At 37.7% G+C, this 17,959-nt stretch overlaps 1 protein-coding gene across 1 annotated transcript in view; it reads right to left on the reverse strand.

Moving 5' to 3' along the window:
* Positions 1-587: 587 nt before the first annotated feature.
* DPY19L1 (dpy-19 like C-mannosyltransferase 1) overlaps positions 588-17,959 on the reverse strand; it is a gene marked incomplete at both ends in the record, with an annotated part of 95,504 nt that continues 78,132 nt past the window's right edge. The window contains 7 exons of the mRNA XM_079711610.1: positions 588-744; positions 7,647-7,772; positions 9,125-9,224; positions 10,059-10,233; positions 11,030-11,149; positions 12,046-12,070; positions 16,427-16,476. Coding sequence (XP_079567736.1) covers positions 588-744; positions 7,647-7,772; positions 9,125-9,224; positions 10,059-10,233; positions 11,030-11,149; positions 12,046-12,070; positions 16,427-16,476 — 753 coding nt within the window. The remainder of the gene's footprint in view (positions 745-7,646; positions 7,773-9,124; positions 9,225-10,058; positions 10,234-11,029; positions 11,150-12,045; positions 12,071-16,426; positions 16,477-17,959) is intronic.

A 17,959-nucleotide genomic window follows, 5' to 3' on the forward strand; every position in this document is an offset into this window, starting at 1 on the left:
CTAACAGGCAGGAAATGCTTCATTAACGAGAGCAACAGAGAACAAAAGAATGTGAAGAAGGGAAACAAACAAGAGTTCTACATAGCAAATACCCATGTCTGCCCCATCTATTCTTACTGAAGTTGATGACAGGGGCTGACTTAACTGAGGAACTTACAATAATCGCTGAAATGTTCAAAAGACAACAGCAAAACGCAGAGAAAAAAGCAAGTGGCATCAATAGTCCACGAACTGTAAAATGAGCCCCTAAACAGTTAGTAAGTGACTATATTTTCACATCACCCTTGTCACGACCCATCATGTTTTTTATACAGGTAGCTTTGCTCACTTTAGGACAAATATTTAAGTCAAGTACAAGCATATACTCATTTGCATAGCAAATTTTAAGGGGTGCATTGAAATAGTAACCAACTGATAAACGTGTAAGTATTTTTACAATCAGAAGGACATTCAAATTGACCAAATAAGACGTTTTTCATTTGAAAACAGTTACTTATAAAAGTTTTGGGGATTTGAATTAAAAACAAGGCATGAATTATTAGCAAAACATGAAAACCATTACTGGTGGACTTCTCTGTAGGCAGCGGTCATTCCTCTATAACTTCTAAGACTTTGTAAACACTATTCTGGAATACAGTGGTGAAGTGAGGCTTGGATTCCTTTACTAAGAGGTTACATAAGGGAGGTTTCCCAGCGTTAGCAGGATCTTCTACATCCCAGATTTCAGGCATACTGCAACCAGGCCTAGAAAAATTAATGTGCAGATTAAAAATCAATGTACATTATATAATGGCAGATAAAGGAACACACTTTTTATGTTCCTGCTCTCATGTCATTTTTTTCTACTTAGTTTTTTTTTTAAAATCCTATCATAGTTATTTATATTTATGTAAGCTACCATAAATCCTCTTGAGAACAAGGTGAACACAGCGAAGGTAACTATAAAGAAAGAAAAGACATGTAATATACATGAATTCAGGTGGTAGGGTAAGAAATCTCAGTTGAATTCTGCCTCAGCTACTTACCAAGAATTTGGTGTTGGGTAGTTCACTCAGTCTCCCTCCACATTTGTAAAACAGGAAGTACCCATGACATAAGGGATTAAGGGAGAGACTGTATCAAGCACATAGTCAGAGGTAATATACTGACACAGAACATTATACAGGCGTACCTCCGAGAGAGGTTTGGTTCGCGGGTTTGGTTCCAGACCACCACAATAAAGCAAACATTGCAATAAAAGTGAGTTACATGAATTTTTTAGTTTCCAAGTGCATATAAAATTTACGTTTATATTGAAGTCTATTAAATGTGCAATAGAATTACATACCTTAATTTAAAAATTCTTTATTGCTAAAATAACGTTAACCATCACTGAGCCTTCAGTGATAAGGCTTCAGGATCTTTTTGCTGGCGGGGGGCCTTGCTTTGATGTTGATGGCTACTGATTGATCAGGGTGATGGTTGCAGACAGCGGGGGTGGCCGTGGCAATTTCTTAAAATAAGACAATAATGAAGTTTGCCCCCTTCATGGACTTTTCCTTTCATGAATGATTTCTCTATAGCATGCAATGCTGTTTGATAGCATTTTACCCACAGTAGAATTTCCTTCAAAATTGGAATCAGTACTCTCAAACCCTGCTGCTGCTTTATCAACTGAGTTTATATAATATTCTGAGTCCTTTGTTGTCATTTTAACAATATTCACCAGGAGTAGATTCCATCTCAAAAACTTACTTTCTTTGCTTATGCGTAAGAAGTAACTCCTCATCCATTAGTTTTATCATGAGATTGCAGCAATTCAGTCACATCTTCAGGCTCCACTTCTACTTCTAGTTGTCTTGCTATTTCTACCACATCTGCAGTTACTTCCTCCACTGAAGTCTTGAACCCCTCAAAGTCATCCTGAGGGCTGGAATCAGCTTCTTCCAAGCTCCTGCTAATGTTGAGACTTTGAGCTCTTCCCATGAATCACAAAGGTTCTTAATGGTATCTAGAATGGTGGATCCTTTCCAAAAAGGTTTTCAATTGACTTTGCCCAGATCCATCAGAGGAATCACTAGCTATGGCAGCTATAGCCTTATAAAGTATATTTCTTAAATTATAAGACTTGGAAATGGAAATCACTCTTGATCCATGGGCTGCAGAATGGATGTTGCATTAGCAGGCATGAAAACAACATTAATCTTGTTGTACATCCATCAGAGCTCTTGGGTGACCAGGTGCATTGTCAATGAGCAGTCATATTTTGAAATGAATCTTTTTTTTCCGAGCAGTAGATCTCAACAGCAGGCTTAACAAAATCAGTAAACCATGTTGTAAATAAACAGTTGTGCTGTCATCCAGGCTCTGTTGTTCCATTTATAGAGCACAGGCAAAACAGGTTTAGCATAATTCATAAGGGCTCTAGGATTTTCAGAATGATAAATGGAGCACTGGCTTCAACTTCAAGTCATCAGCTGCTTTACCCTCTAATAAGAGAGCCTGTTCTTTGAAGCTTTGAAGCCAGGCATTGACTTGTCCTCTCTAGCTATGAAAGTTCTAGATGGCATCTTCTTCCAATAGAAGGCTATTTCATCATTGAAAATCTGTTGTTTAGGGTAGCCACCTTCATTAATGATCTTGGCTAGATCTTCTGGATGACTTGCTGCAGCTTCTACATCAGCACTTGCCACTTCACCTTGTGCTTTGATGTTATGGAGATGGCTTCTTTCCTTAAACCTCATGAACCAAACTCTATAGTTTCACACTTTTTTTCTGCAGCTTCCTTATCTTCTCAGCCTTCATAGAACTGAAGAGAGTCAGGGCCTTGCTCTGAATTAGGCTTTGGGTTAAGGGAATGTTGTGACTGGTCTGATCTTCCATCCAGACCACTAAAACTTTCTCCATATCAGCAATAAGGCTGTTTCACTTTCTTATCGTTCATGTATGTATTCATTGGAGTAGCACTTTTAATTTCTTTCAAGAACTTTTCCTTTGCATTCACAATGTGGCTAACTGTTTGGCACAAGAGACCTAGCTTTTGGCCAATCTTGGCTTTTGACATGCCTTCCTTACTAAACTTAATCATTTCTAACTTTTGATTTAAAGTGAGAGACATGCAACTCTTTCACTTCAACACTTAGAGGCCACTGAAAGGTTATTAATTGGCCTGTGTCTCAGGGAATAGGGAGGCCCAAGGAGAGGGAGAGAGATGGGGGGAATGGCTGGTTGGTAGAACAGTCAGGACACACACAACCATCAAGTTTGCCATCTTATATGGGTACAGTACATGGTGCCCCAAAACAATTACAATAGTAACATCAAAGATCACCTAATCAGTAACTGATATATTACTTTCAAATCTATATTACCTAACTATTTTAAAATCACCAATGTAATAACTGATTCAGGGAATTATAAGAAGTGGATGCAAGAACTACCTGGTGAAAGGCTATTGATTATAAAGGAGATTTGTCTCCTTAAAATGGAGAGAATTGGGGAACATTCTTTAATCAAGTGATCAAACTTAGCATCACCAATAATAGAACAACGTGACAGGTACCTACCAAAGTGACATAATGGAAAGTACAAACTTTCTGTGTACCATTCTTGCCAAATTTTGTCAAACTGAATCTAATCATGTGGAATAAATTAGACAAATCCAAATGTGGGACATTCTTTCAGGACAACTGGCCTGGACTCTTCCAAATATCAATAAAAACAAAAAAGGTGAAAGGAATTTCACAATGTTTATGTTTTTTTAAATATTAAAAAACAGAAAAATCAAGGACAAATTATAGAGATTTGCAACAGCTTATGTTTTGTCATAGTTGTTTCACTTTTCTTTATAAGAGAAAAAAACATTTCCAACAAGTCCCTTTTATTTCCAATGGCAGTCCCACACCCCTGCTCCCCACCACGAGGCAAGCACTAGACAGGAATGCACATGCTTTCTCCTTTTCAATAACATTTTTAATTTAAAGGTAACCATCACCCAAAAAGTGTCAAAATATAAATCTATCAAAATAAATAAGTGAAAGTCACTGTCACCTCCAACACCGTTTCTCAGAGGTGGCTTCTATAAACAATCCAGCGTACATTCTGCCAGACCTTTTTTATTCACGTTCAGACATACAAGCACACAAAAACATAGGCACAGACATATTTATATTCACAGATGCTCCTGGGTTGCTTTTACAAAAACAAGATTAATCTGGGACTCCTCACTTAGCAATAAAAAGTGGTCATTGTTGCATTTCATAAAGACCTACTTTATTCTTTTTCATAGATGCTAGCACTTCTATGTATTATTTAACCACTCTTTTATGGATGGATATTTTAATTGTTTCTCATTTTGTCATTATAAAACAATGCTGATATAAACAATTTTATGCCCATATTTTTCTGTAAGCTAAACTTCTAGAAGCAGCACTATCACTATGTCAAAAGGCTATACAATTTTCACTTTGTTTCTATCAAATTATCTCCCAAAAAGGTATTACCAGTGAGTGTTCCTGCAAAGAGTGTTCAGTGCACACTTTTTTGCACACCCTTGCCAACACTAGATTCTATCAATGTACGAAAATATGACTGAACCTGGATTTTCTACGTTTTAATTTTCTCACACATACTAAGGCCAAGCCATTATTACACTGCAGGCCAATGATAGTAGAGAGTAAAACATACATGAAGTACCAGCTACTGAGTTCAATTGCTTTCAGGAAAATAAGAGGGCAAAGAGCTGCCTTTGTGAGCTCTGTCTAACATCCTTTAGTCCTTTTCTGAGTTTTCTGAAGTTTCCCCAGGTCAGCCAGCTACATCTTTAAAATGGCATTAGTGAAAATCTGAATAATTTTCTTCTGAATTCACATATTTTAATTTTATGTCAACTCTATTATGGGAATTAATGAGAAAGAGAGCAGAGAACTGAGAATAAAAAAGGAGTTAATTAAAAACTCATCTACAACTTGCATTTGAGTATATTTTCCTACTTGTATTTGAACACACGGTATCAAGTATTTAAGGAATAATCAAGCATACAATTAAGCCACTTTGTAAGTGAGAGCACATAAATACAGTGCCCACCAAGGTGCCAAGCACAGTTTAAGCTCCAGGTAGATATTAGTCCCTCTTCTCCTATTTGAATTCCCCACTTGCTCCCCCTGTTCTGCCATATCTTTCTTTTCCAGTAACATACAGCTGTCTCAGGCTGGCATAACAGACAGAATTGGAGAGTGAGGGCCAAGGGAATAAAAGAGATCCCGATTCTGGTAGAGAGCTCTCTGGCCAGAAACTCAGTTCTTCCTACTGCAAAGGTATGTGCTAAGTATTAGTCCTTCCTCCCTTTCCTCTTCTGTCTGAACCCTCCACCTGCTTCCCTGTCAGGACAGAAAGCACAGCTGTGTTTTGCCTCCAGCTTTAAGCAGAGTGCACCTGTCTAAGATTTCCTGAGACTTATAATCCTGTAGTAGATAGTGTTCTTTCAGTAACTGAGCAGGGAAACCAGATGAGAGGAAGCTACTTCTTCAGCTTCCTCCCTCCCCACTCCTGCTGCAACAAATACAACAAGGGCAAGTCAAGGTCCAGGGTAGGGGAAGATGGCACACACCACCCCTCTCGACTCTCAGTCTTAATGCCTGTAAGTGAGCTCTAAATGGAGATGATCAGAAGCCGGTTAATTTACTGCTGACTTTCTTTAGTGTGCAAGATTTATTGCCGTACTTCCTAAATTTGTCTTTTGATCCTTTCCTGTGTACAAAAACCAGTGCTCTGCCCATCAGAACATGAGACTACTACAACTATGCAAATCCAAGGAGCCCCATCAACATCTTAGCTCCATCAACATCAACGGGCTTAGTTGCTCCATGGCATGTGGATCTTCCCGGACCAGGGATTGAACCCATGTCCCCTGCACTGGCAGGCGGATTCTTAACCACTGCGCCACCAGGGAAGTCCCTTTTTTCTTTTCAGAATGAAGCACCTTAGCCTCTGCAATTTCCACATATTCAAAACACTATGCAGGAGTCTAGGAAAAAATGAAGAACCTTGAATCAAGATTCATCATTAGCTTGGGGAAAAAAGGTCATGAAATAATTTTTATGTTCCAGTAACCTACAGGTGTTTCAGGCTGGCATCACTGAACTGGAGAGTTGGAGAGTAAACCCTAAGTCAGTAAAGAAGATCCCAATGCTGGTGGAAATCTCTGCCAAAAAACTGAGTCCTTCTGACTGCAAATGTCAGCCCACCATTCATTTATTACAGTGTCTTCATCAAATTGTTATGAGAGATGTTTATGACTTTTTGTCCTAAATTTATATAACAAAGTTAAAGGTTATGTATATAAGTTTCACATATATTCTTACGTTCATAAAGACTTAAAGCGTTTTCTAAATTATGACTCAATAACATTTTCTGTAGATCCTGATTAAATTCAAATCACCTGTGACATATTCAATGGAAAATCATTCAACAATAAAAATTTATTTGAGTTTCCTTGTGGGCAATGCTTGATAGGTACTGTGTCACAGAACTATTTTTACTCCTAAGTCAATATTTAATCATTTCATCTTAACACCCTTGTGTGTTGTTGAAATACATGGTAAATGAGTATGATTAAGCCACAGATACAGCAATCTCCTGGAGACTTCTGTTTACTTAAAGAGTAGTGAGAATTTTAAAAATAATAGTATTCCATAAAATATCCTTGATTTCTGATAAAACTATTCCTTTCTGTATTCCTCATGGGGTGAATGCTCTGATATTTTAATAGCAAGCTATCATCTGCTGTCTAGTCACCCAAGTGTAACATTTCTAAATAGTCAACTTTAGAATTCACATTTGCTTTTAAAATCTTACTCTTATTGCTCTACTCTGCTTAGTGAACTTCTCTGTGGAAATAGATACTTTTTAAAACTATAAAGCCAAGAGAATACGGGTCACCGTAAGGTTAATTATTTTCCCACTCAAATAAGATGCAAAACAGAAAGAAAGAAGTTCACTCTGAGTTGATGCTGGGCGGGGGGTCCCATCTATCACAGGATATGGTATGGTGCAGAGATGTCGTATGGACAAAGCTGCCTGACTTCTTTATAATGAGACTCTCCATTATTTGGTTTCAGACTCCACAAGTCTTTTTTTTTTTTTTTTTTTTTGCGATACGCGGGCCTCTCACTGTTGTGGCCTCTCCCATTGCGGAGCACAGGCTCCGGACGCGCAGGCTCAGCAGCCATGGCTCACGGGCCCAGCCGCTCCGCAGCATATGGGATCTTCCCAGACCGGAGCACGAACCCGTGTCCCCTGCATCGGCAGGCGGACCCTTTAACCACTGCGCCACCACGGAAGCCCTCCACAAGTCTTTTGAAAGAAAATACATCCAACTTTAAATAAAAGTTTCTCAAAAAAACATCAAAGGCAAATATGAACAATTTGTGAAATTATCAATAAGTGCCAATACCTTTAAGGTAATGTGCACATGTAAATCATTATAAAATAAATAGATGTTTAAAATGACTAGAAAAGAAAAAACTCCAAATAATTATCAAAAAAGTTTTTTCTGCTTATACTTTGCTATTATATACATCTCACACATACAACTAGTAAAGCACTTGCCATGAGACTGAATTAACTTTAATGTCTTCTGAATATAAAATACTGTATTGAGTACTCACTTGGATCTTCTTATACACCAGGACTCTTCCAGAACGTAGTAATTCACCTGTAACTTTATCAATTCTCGCTTCACTTCTTCAGCTGCTTTTCGACTATACATTGAATATACTATTTTCGTTCTGGCTCTAAAGAAAAATAATTAGGCAGAAGATTTTCAAGATCAAAAGAATGCAATCAACCTATTTGGACGAAAGCACTGAATGGAACTAGAAGAAAGACTCTACAGAAGAATCACGTCAAGGGAACATTCTTCACAGGAGTTCCTGCTAAGGGGCATTGGGGAGGTCAATCGAGAAAAGCACAGGTAGCACAAGAGTCCTGAGAGAAAAAGTTCAGTTTAATTAATCTCCTCATTTCCAAACTTAGTCTTTTGGTTTGTTTGAGTGCTTGTTTTTGCTTTAAATTCTCCATCACTCTATCACAAATAAGAGTATTAGCTACACAGACACAACTACAGGACTACTTTAAAGGTATAACAGTCCTAACTTTGAGAACAAACAATTAGCATTAAATGGCTCTCCATTTTATTCCTAATTTAAAAAAAAACAAAATACAAAAAACGAAACTTATTCAACACAATTGCTCTGGAAATTAGTTTGTTAAAATTGATTTTTTAATGAAAAAGCTTTTTACTTATAAAAGGTATGTCTTGCTGTTACACAAAATATTAATAAGGATTCACCAGTCACTTAGGAAATGACTAGCTGATCAACCTAGAAATTGCATGAAAATTAAATCTATTTCCTTTACAAAGAGAACACAACACTCTAACTTATGAAAAATTAGTAAAAAAAACCAAAAAAACAAGATCATTCTAGTAGGCTATATTGGTGAAAATCAGAAAAAACCCTGTTTGAATGGGATTCCATCTCAACTGACTCCTCAGAATTCAAGAAAAATAGCCTATAAGAAAACCTTAATAAAAACTATAGGCTAGTGAATCTTCTGGGGAACTTAAAGGTGATGATAAATAATAAGGACCTGGGTGTTTGGAGCCCTGTAACCTGTATAAAACAGACATGGGGTGATTTCTTTTTACTGCCTAGGAGAGAAGATAACCCCAAAGACTGTAGTTTTATTGTCCTATGGGGCCTTAACAGTTTGTATTGAACTTAGCCATCTTATTTCAGCATTCTTTGTCCCCAAACTCTATAAACCCCAGTTCACCATATCCTTTTTTTTTTTTTCTTTTGTGGTACGTGGGCCTCTCACTGTTGTGGCCTCTCCCATTGCGGAGCACAGGCTCCGGACGCGCAGGCTCAGCGGCCATGGCTCACGGGCCCAGCCGCTCCGCGGCATGTGGGATCTTCCCAGACCGGGGTACGAACCCGTGTTCCCTGCATCGGCAGGCGGACTCTCAACCACTGTGCCACCAGGGAAGCCCCACCATATCCTTTTGAAACACTTCTCATTATTTTGCTGGTTCCCTCACTATAAGAAAAATTTGTTTTCAACAATGTGATATTTGTGTACTAACCTCAAACCTGCATCTTCATAATGTGGATGATTCACAATGGGCCGAAGTGCGGAGAGTTTAACACTTGCCATTGTGGGCATGGCACCTGCAAACACTGCATCTGCAAAGCAGGAAGGAAGGCCTTAGGGAAGACACCTGGTGAGCATGACAAGGGGTCTCCTTCTGGTCAACTCAGTTTACTTCCCAGGTGAAAAAGCTGAGGCCTGAATCATGATAAAGATTCAATGACAGAACCGGAATGAAGTCAGGTAGCTAATAAAATGGTGGTCAGCAACCAAGCCTGGATAAACTATTTTCCTTGGAAGATGAAGCCTCATCATATGTCTCATCATTGAGGATTTCCATTTCTTTTGTTTGTTTTTAATGTCTTTTCCTGCTTCTAGGAAAGAAGTAACAAATTGACTAGGGAAGTTTTATAGCACCTAGGAATTCTGGAAGATGATTTAATATTCAGTCACTTGATACTCAGATGACAACAAAAACCTCTCTTTCTATACATGAATAAAATATCACATTCCATGAGTTCATTTCAAGAAGGAATGTGAAGGGCTAAGATTAAAAATTAATTAGGAAAATAAGCATAACATAAATTATTTTAAATTATGCCATGCAAAACTTTGGATATACTTTGAAAAAAATTAGAATTTATGTAAAATAGAGAAATAAATTACTAAGAAAATACATGTAACATTTCCTTTGCAAACTACATAAGCAAGACTGACATCTCTCTCTTTCTGGATAATCTAGAAGCAGGATTGCTTAGAAAGATTGAAAGTAACTTGGGTTGAGGATTGTGCAGTTGTACATAAAACTGTAGGGAAAACCACAGTTTTCCTGGAAGTAAAACCATTGGAAGTAACTTGGGTTGAGGACTGTGCAGTTATACATAAAACTGTAGGGAAAACCACAGCTAAATAATATGACCTTTTTTTACCTGGTTTAGTGCTATATTTAATCCACTCTATAAGTTCTTCTTGCGGCAAATTGCTGAACTCCCCTACAATATTCCACTGGGTTTGCAGATTTGCTGAACCTTGTATTGACATGGCTGCTAACACAGCAAAAACAACAGCACCAGGATGTACTTTGCAAAAGAGCCATCCAAATAGCTGAAACCAAATTAAGAATACATTGACAACTGTTAGTACAAACCAGCCTGCATCCAACTTCCCAGAGAAGAATACAGTCTCTGCTAGAATCCCAGATACAGGACTAATAATTCTAAGGAAAAGTTCCAGAAACAATAACCTGAGGGATCAAAACAATTCTACCATTAGCCTAATATAGGCGGGACATGATTTAAGAAACTCTTCCGTCAACTTGCTCTACTCCCAGATTCGGGTGAGGCCAGGCCTACCTACATAATTTGCCAGACTCAGTGCAAAATAAAAATGTGGGTTCCTTGGGACTTTTCTGGTAGTCCAGTGGTTAAGACTCCATGCTTCCACTGCAGGGGGCACGGGTTCAATCCCTGGTCAAGAACTAAGAGCCCACATGCCACGTGGTGCAGCCAAAAGACAAAAAAAAATGTGGGTTCCTTGTCTGACATTTTTTAAGAAGTTCAAAACAGCAACAGCAGAGCATCAATCTAGGGGCAGAGTCCTGAGTGTGGGCCCCTGTGCGATCATTGCTTTCTATCAACATCTGTAGTTATCATTCATGAATTCAGCCTGCACTGAATGAGTGTTTGTTGTATACCAAGGACTATTTTAGAAGTTAAAAGGATAAGGGATCTGCTCTGGCCCTTACCCCTTAGGAAAGGTTAGTACAAAACCATGAAGAGCTTTAATTATAAACAATTTAAAGAACTTTGGGTAATTTAATATTATTTTAGGGCCACTCAATAACAAAGGCTGGGGTAAAATGATCACAGCAGCTATAATGCCAACATAACAATCATCTCACCTGTCTTGAGCAGATCAAGGAAGCCATAACGCACATGTGTGGCGTCAAAAAGAGTTTTAGTCTCATAATTAAAACACCAAGAACTGTATATGCTAACAGTTGCAATGCATGATAAACCAGCTGAAAGAAAGAGAAAATATTTTTACTCCTACTATTTGTGAAGTTTAAGAATATATTGTTAAATTGGTGAATATATAGAAAAGGGTACTTAGTAACAATATTTTGATTTCTGAAATAATATTTAATAATATTTAATATAATATTTTGATTTCTGAAAGTCTTAAAATTCACTTTCAAACTTGTCCCTTTTATTAGAGGGCTAAAATTATAAAGTCCCTAAGGGAAGTGGTCCTATAATTCTACTCAGAATCAAGCCTAGGGTTAATAAAGCCCACATTTCTGAACCAGATGGAAATATGAAATACAGTATCATGAATTATAGTCACCATGCTGAGAGAGTAGATCTTAAAAAGTCCTCTTCACAAGAAAAAAAAGAAAAAAAATTTGAGTAACTATGTATGGTAACGGATGTTAACTAGACTTATCATGGTGATCATTCCACAATATATACAAATTCTAGTCATTATGTTGTACATCTGAAACTAATATAATATTATATGTCAATTATACCTCAATTAAAAAAAAAAACCAGGCTGAATCACCAGGAGATGAGAACAGCAACCAGTCACATCTCTGAGGCCTCAGGGCAAGGTGAGCAGAGAGAGAAAAGTGATCCCTAATCATGCGAAAGACACTCTGCATACGTGTCTAAATGGTCTCCAGCAATGAACTGCTATTACCTTGAGGATGATCAGAGCCGACCAAATGAGTTTCCTACCTAATTGCTCTAACAAATGAATGGTCATGTTTGTCGTATTCTCATAAAAACACATACAGGCCTATTTTGAAGATGATTAGTGACTTACCAATAAAGTTAGAAAATGGAAGTAGAAAGAAAAATCCGAATATATACAAACATTAAAACAAGACAAATTTTGGTAATACTAAGTCTTTACCTCTCCATGATCAAATTGGTGTTTTCTGAAATGGAAAAAGAAATACCATCATTGAATCACTACTGAAGCACTTACTTCAATCATGCGCATTTTTATCTTACAAATATGAGTTTTACAACTTCTGTAATACTCCCTCAGGACACATACATGTAAATCAAGATAACTGAAAGTTATAAACCAAAACTGGTGCTACAGTCTTTTAAAACAGTTTATTTTGCATATCCCACATATCTGACTATACGGATATTTATTAGGCCAACAAGGCTCGCTGGCTGTGTGTATCAGATGCCTCACTGGTAATATAATCTGGCAAAGCAGGGAGTGAAAAGAAACTCTGCAGCCCTCACAGTCCCATACCCCTACTTCGTGTCCCCAGCAGTCCCTCAGCTCCACTATAAATTCTAGCTGCTTTAGAGACAATTTAGGAAGCCACACACAAGATTTTTTTTCAGCAGCAGCTCTGGAATATAAAAATAGCCACATAATGCCAGCTTTACCTTTGCTTGACAGTTTTAATTTCCTAAGAAAGGATGCATCTTTATAGGCCCATATATCCTCCCCACATCTCACTTCGGTCCCCTTCCCCACACCCCGACCCCGTGTTGAGTCTCATCACAGCAGTGAGAGCAACCTTTTGAAAATGGGAATCCAGACATGCCACTCCCTTACTTAAAGTTTACCAACCAGCTATGGGGTTTTCTGTAATTAAAGTAAACTCTCAAATCCTTACCATGCTACACACAGTCCTCCTAATCTGGTTCCCCACCTCCCATCCTGGAAACTCATCTTCTACCAGGTTCCCTCTTGATCACTGTGCTCCAGTCATACTAGACTAATTTTATGCCTGAAAACATCAGAGAGCTGCCTTTGACTCCCATATTCAGTGCCCCTTACCTTGATCACTCCCACTCCATTTCCCTGTTTTATCTTCTCACAGAAAACACAGTTTTCACTTATTGGTTTATTTGATTATCATATGTCTCTCCTAACTAAAATGAACCCTTCAGGAGGACCAGGTACAAATCCATCCATCCACTCAATTTCATCGAGCCCTGAGCAGTAAACAAGATGGAAAAAAATCCGTGCCCTCACAGAGTTTACATTTAAGTTGAAGGAGACAAACAAAAAGCAAATAAACATACATCACATGGCGATAAATACTGTGGGGGAAAAAAGGAAACAGGGTAAAAGATGCAGGGAGTGCTGGGTGACTGGGATGGCATATATTATCAGTGTGGTCACCAACTGAGTGGCATCTGAGCATAGCCTGAAGGAGCTGAGAGTTTGAGCCTGAGGATCCCTTAGGGAAGAAGAGCACTTCAGGCAGAGAGAACACATGGCAAAGCCTCATGGTAGCAGGCTCCCTGATAGGCTAACAAAGACGGCATGATTAGGGAGAAGAGAGAGCGAGGAGGAGAATGAGATGAGGGAGATCCAGGAGAAGGGTACTGACAGGGAAGCACATTCTGAGGCTCAGTGTTGTGTTCACAAAATTTGAGATTCTCATTAGACACCCAAATAGAAATGACAAACAGGGAATCGTATGTATAAATCTGAAGTTCAAGGGAGAAGTCTAGATCAGAGACACAAATGTGCCACTTGATAACACATACCTTCTCTATTCTAAACACTGATATATTTCCAAGACCTAGAAAACAATGCCTATCACACAGAGTTCAATCTCTTTTTGAATGAATGAGCAAATGATTCAATTAACCCCTAAGGCTGGGGACCTACCTACCCTAAGGTAGGTTAATTGAATAGGTAGCACACAATCTGATTTGAGGACTTGCTTTCAAATATATTGATGTGTTAGCAAACAGTAAAATTACTGGGCAAATGAAGGAAGTGAAATGGATCCTCCTTTATTCTTCTTTCATGCCAAGTAAAAATTATCAGTTACCATTTACCAAGCACCTAAAATGTTAATATGATCATTACATTCCATTAACTCTGATCTTACAACTATTTATTATCCTAACTGACAGCTAAGGAAAACAGGTTACAGAGGTAGTAAGAGGTGAAGCCAGGTCTATATATTGACTGGTTTCAGAGTCAATATATTTTCTACTTCATCATGCTGTCTCTATCCTACTTTACGCCCTAGCTCCCTGAATAAAGGAGATACTGATACTCACACCTTGAGAATTAAAATGTATGTCCTACCTCTCCCCTTTTTACATTGGCATATGACTTTGGTACTTATGCAAAATGAAATGTCGATGTGCCATTCTCCTTTCCAAAAAGCTCTGATCCTACCTGAATTGAGAGCCCCGTGAAGCTCAGTGCTTTTCTATAGTTACTTCTATAGTTGAGTTATTATTGAAAAGACTGTTTTGTTTCTGTGAAAAGTTCCACCCTTCTCTTCCAGAGGTGCATACTATAGTTATAACGGTAGCCCCTTTCTGAGCCCTTAAAAAAACTTCATCTCAACTGAAGAGAAATTTTGGCATTACATACCAGAAGCTTTTTTCTTTTCCCCGGCCCTCAAAGGCATCAGGTAGAAGTAAGGGCACAGTTACAGTAAATTGTTTCTAAACGAGAACAAGCATTGTCTCAAGAGTGCATGCAATAATTTATCACTGGTTGGAGGTGAAAGAACAATAGATAAGGCTGTGTGTTATAAAAGAAAATATATAGACACACAAATTCAATAATCTCTACTCCCCCAAAAGTCCCACAAAGAATGAAATTAGAATTAAAACTTCCTTTGCTCCATCCTCTAATCCCATGCTCCTAACAGTTACAAGTTTTATCCTTCCATATCCCTCCTATGTACAAAGACACATACAAAATCTTTATATTTTAAACAAAAGTGTAATCATCATTTATATGTCTTGTAATTTTTTAATTCAAGGATGTACAATGAAATATTTCCATAAAGAAATTCCACTTTATGACTGGGTCATAAGTAAATCAATCCCGCACTAGTGGATATTTTGGTTGTTCTCATTTTCCACATTACATACACCACCACAGTGGGCATCTCTGTACCATTACCTCTGCATTTCCGTGAGCACTTCTAGGGGACACGTTTGCACTGCAGTTAAAGGACAGGCCCACTGTATGTTTTGCTTGTATTGCCTAACTGCCCTACCACCCACTTCCTCCCACGCTTGCAAGCACTGGGTATTATTAATTTTTACAAACTTGATAAGTAAAAAGGCTTTCACTTTTATCTTTACCACGGGATGGAGCACTTTTTCATGTATTTGTAAGTCATGCATAAGTCTTTACTCACTCAACTACTATTCTTTCCTATGTGCCAGGCACTGCATATAAACCATTGAACTGAACAGAAATGACCCCATCCCCCTTCAGGAGATACAGGCAACACATCAGTATGTAAGCATACATGGTGACAAATGCCGAGAGAAAGAAAAAAGGTGTGATGGCGGAGAATAACAAGGAAGGAGACAAGGGATCTACTCAGAAAAGATGGTCAGGAAAGCCTTCTTGAAGGAGGTGGCATTTAAGCAAGGAATAAAGGATTGAATCACGCCAAGCCAGGCTGCGGAAAGCAGGAGGCACAATTACGGACTTAGGGTACAACCACTGCAAAATTGCAGAGGCAGGAAACTACTTGTCATGGTCAAAGAGCAGAAAGGAGATCTGTGGAACATTAGTGTAGCAGAAAAGGGAAAATGGGAATTTTTTTTTTCTCAATTGCCCATTTGAGTCTTTCACTCATTTTTCAAATGGGTTTTTAGTATTTTTCTTATTAATTTATAGCAGTTCTTTATGTATGATGGTCATTAGGGCCTTGTTATAATTTGCAACTATTTTCTCCAAGTTGTATTTTTCTTTGAATGGTGCTTACAGTATTTTACCAAACCAAAGAATTTATCTGGTCAAGCTTGTCAATCTTTCTTTCTAGCTTATAGGCTTTATGTCATACTTAACAAGGCGTCTCTAACCCTAAAATTATAAAAATAATCTCTTGGTTCATTTATGAGTTTCATTTTTTTTTCTATATTTAAATCTTTGCTCCATCTGGAATTTATTTTATGTAAAAATGAGGTATGGGTCCACTTTTACATTTCCCTGCTCTTCTCTCAAAAAGCTGTCCATTGGTCCTAAAACCATCAACAGAGTAATTTGTTTTCCCTGCCAAACTGAAGCACAAAGCTGTATCCTTCAAGTATAGATTAGTATAGGGCTACAGTCAGCTCATACTGGATGGGATTTGGGGAATGAATAAGTGATGTGCTGAGCTCTACACAAATGGGGAATAATGAGAAAAGCGGAGAAGGGGGATGGCAACAATCGAAACACCAATTAACAAATGTTGAGTGTACAACATGTAACTATAAAATTAATATACCATAAATAACTACTTAATAAACAAAGGAGGCAACAAAATCATTAATGGCATATTTACCTTATATGTGTTTGTTGTTTAGTTAAGACACCCCACATGTCACTAATAATCTGCAAATAGATTTTTAAACATTTTATAACAGCTGTATTGGGAAAAAGAAAATTTCAAATAATGTATCTTCTAAACTTTCAAACTTTTATTTACTTAAAAATACAAAAGTATGGAGATAAGTAATTCAGAAAATAGTAATTACAACAACAAAATCTTACATTTGTACAGTATTTCATCATACCTATATCCAACCCTGTTCAGATAAGTTTTATTATCCTCATTTTAAAAATGAGCAACAGGCTCAGAAGGATTAAATGATCTCCCTAAAGGTGGACAACAACTAAGAAGGGTCTTGAAACTTGACCTTTTGGCTTCCCATTCACCTTTAAGTGAATTCCACCATGCCCAGGTTGTTGGCAATGCCTCTCCTTAATTATACACACACATAACTGGAGAACTGGCTCAGAGACTAAGCACAACTAACTAAACACTGTGCTTTCATATTTAGCAGTCACTGGGAAGTCATCTAATCTGAAATCCTGTCCCCAATGTGGATGTCCTCTGTGACACTGCCTGATAGGTTTTAATTCAGCCCTTGGAAGAACCACCTAGCTGCTGATTAAACCTATAACACTTTCCTCATCAGTCCAGATCAATGCTGGTCAAAAGCCCTAACTCCTAGAATTGGCCATAATATTAAGGAGCCAAAATGAGTATAATCTTATTTCCAAGTGGTAGCCTTTTAAGTCTTTGAAAAGAATTATCCTCTTTCCATTTAAGTCTTTCTCCTTTACATCAAACATCCCACTTTCTTTGACCCCAATCTAGTCATTTTCATCATCTCTAGCCATCCAGGTTGCTATCTTTTTAATACATTCTGGATTGCCAACATCTAGTATTTTTTTTTTACCTACTGGGTGCCCACCCACATAAAGAAAGCAAAGGAAGCAAAGAACACAGAGCCTGGCATACAGCAGAAATTGACTAACCATAAACTGACAAGATTTAAAAAGGGCTGTGAGACTACAAAGCTGAATACTATACAACACTCAATGAGGGGGGGTAAAGGTACAGTCTGATTTTCACTCTTCCCTTGCTTTTTTAATGGACATGATGTGAGGCTGGTAATAACCTCTCTGACCTTACAATTTTGCATTTGTCAAAATGGAAATAATAATATCTGTGTACCCCACAATGCTGTTGAAGAACCAACTGAAATAAGGTATATGAAATGTTTTGGGAGATTATAAATATATGATGTAAATAATAATTATAGTACAGAATATTCTACAAATATATGACACTGTACTAACACAAAAATAATAGCTACAAATCAGAAAACTTTTAGGGTCTATCATTTTGATTACAGACTAACCCCAATTCATTCTCTTAAAACACCTGTAGTTACAGAGTTCACCAACTCTTAAAAGAAAAAAAGAGGGACTATTACATCATTCTTTACTGAAGATTGGAACCTCCCTGGACTTAAAATTTCATTATCAAAGTCAAGTTGGGAGTCTATTTTATCAAGTTTAGTAATAC

This window comes from Hyperoodon ampullatus (assembly GCF_949752795.1).
Source record: "Hyperoodon ampullatus genome assembly, chromosome: 9".
In the NCBI taxonomy this organism is placed as follows: Eukaryota; Metazoa; Chordata; class Mammalia; order Artiodactyla; family Ziphiidae; genus Hyperoodon; species Hyperoodon ampullatus.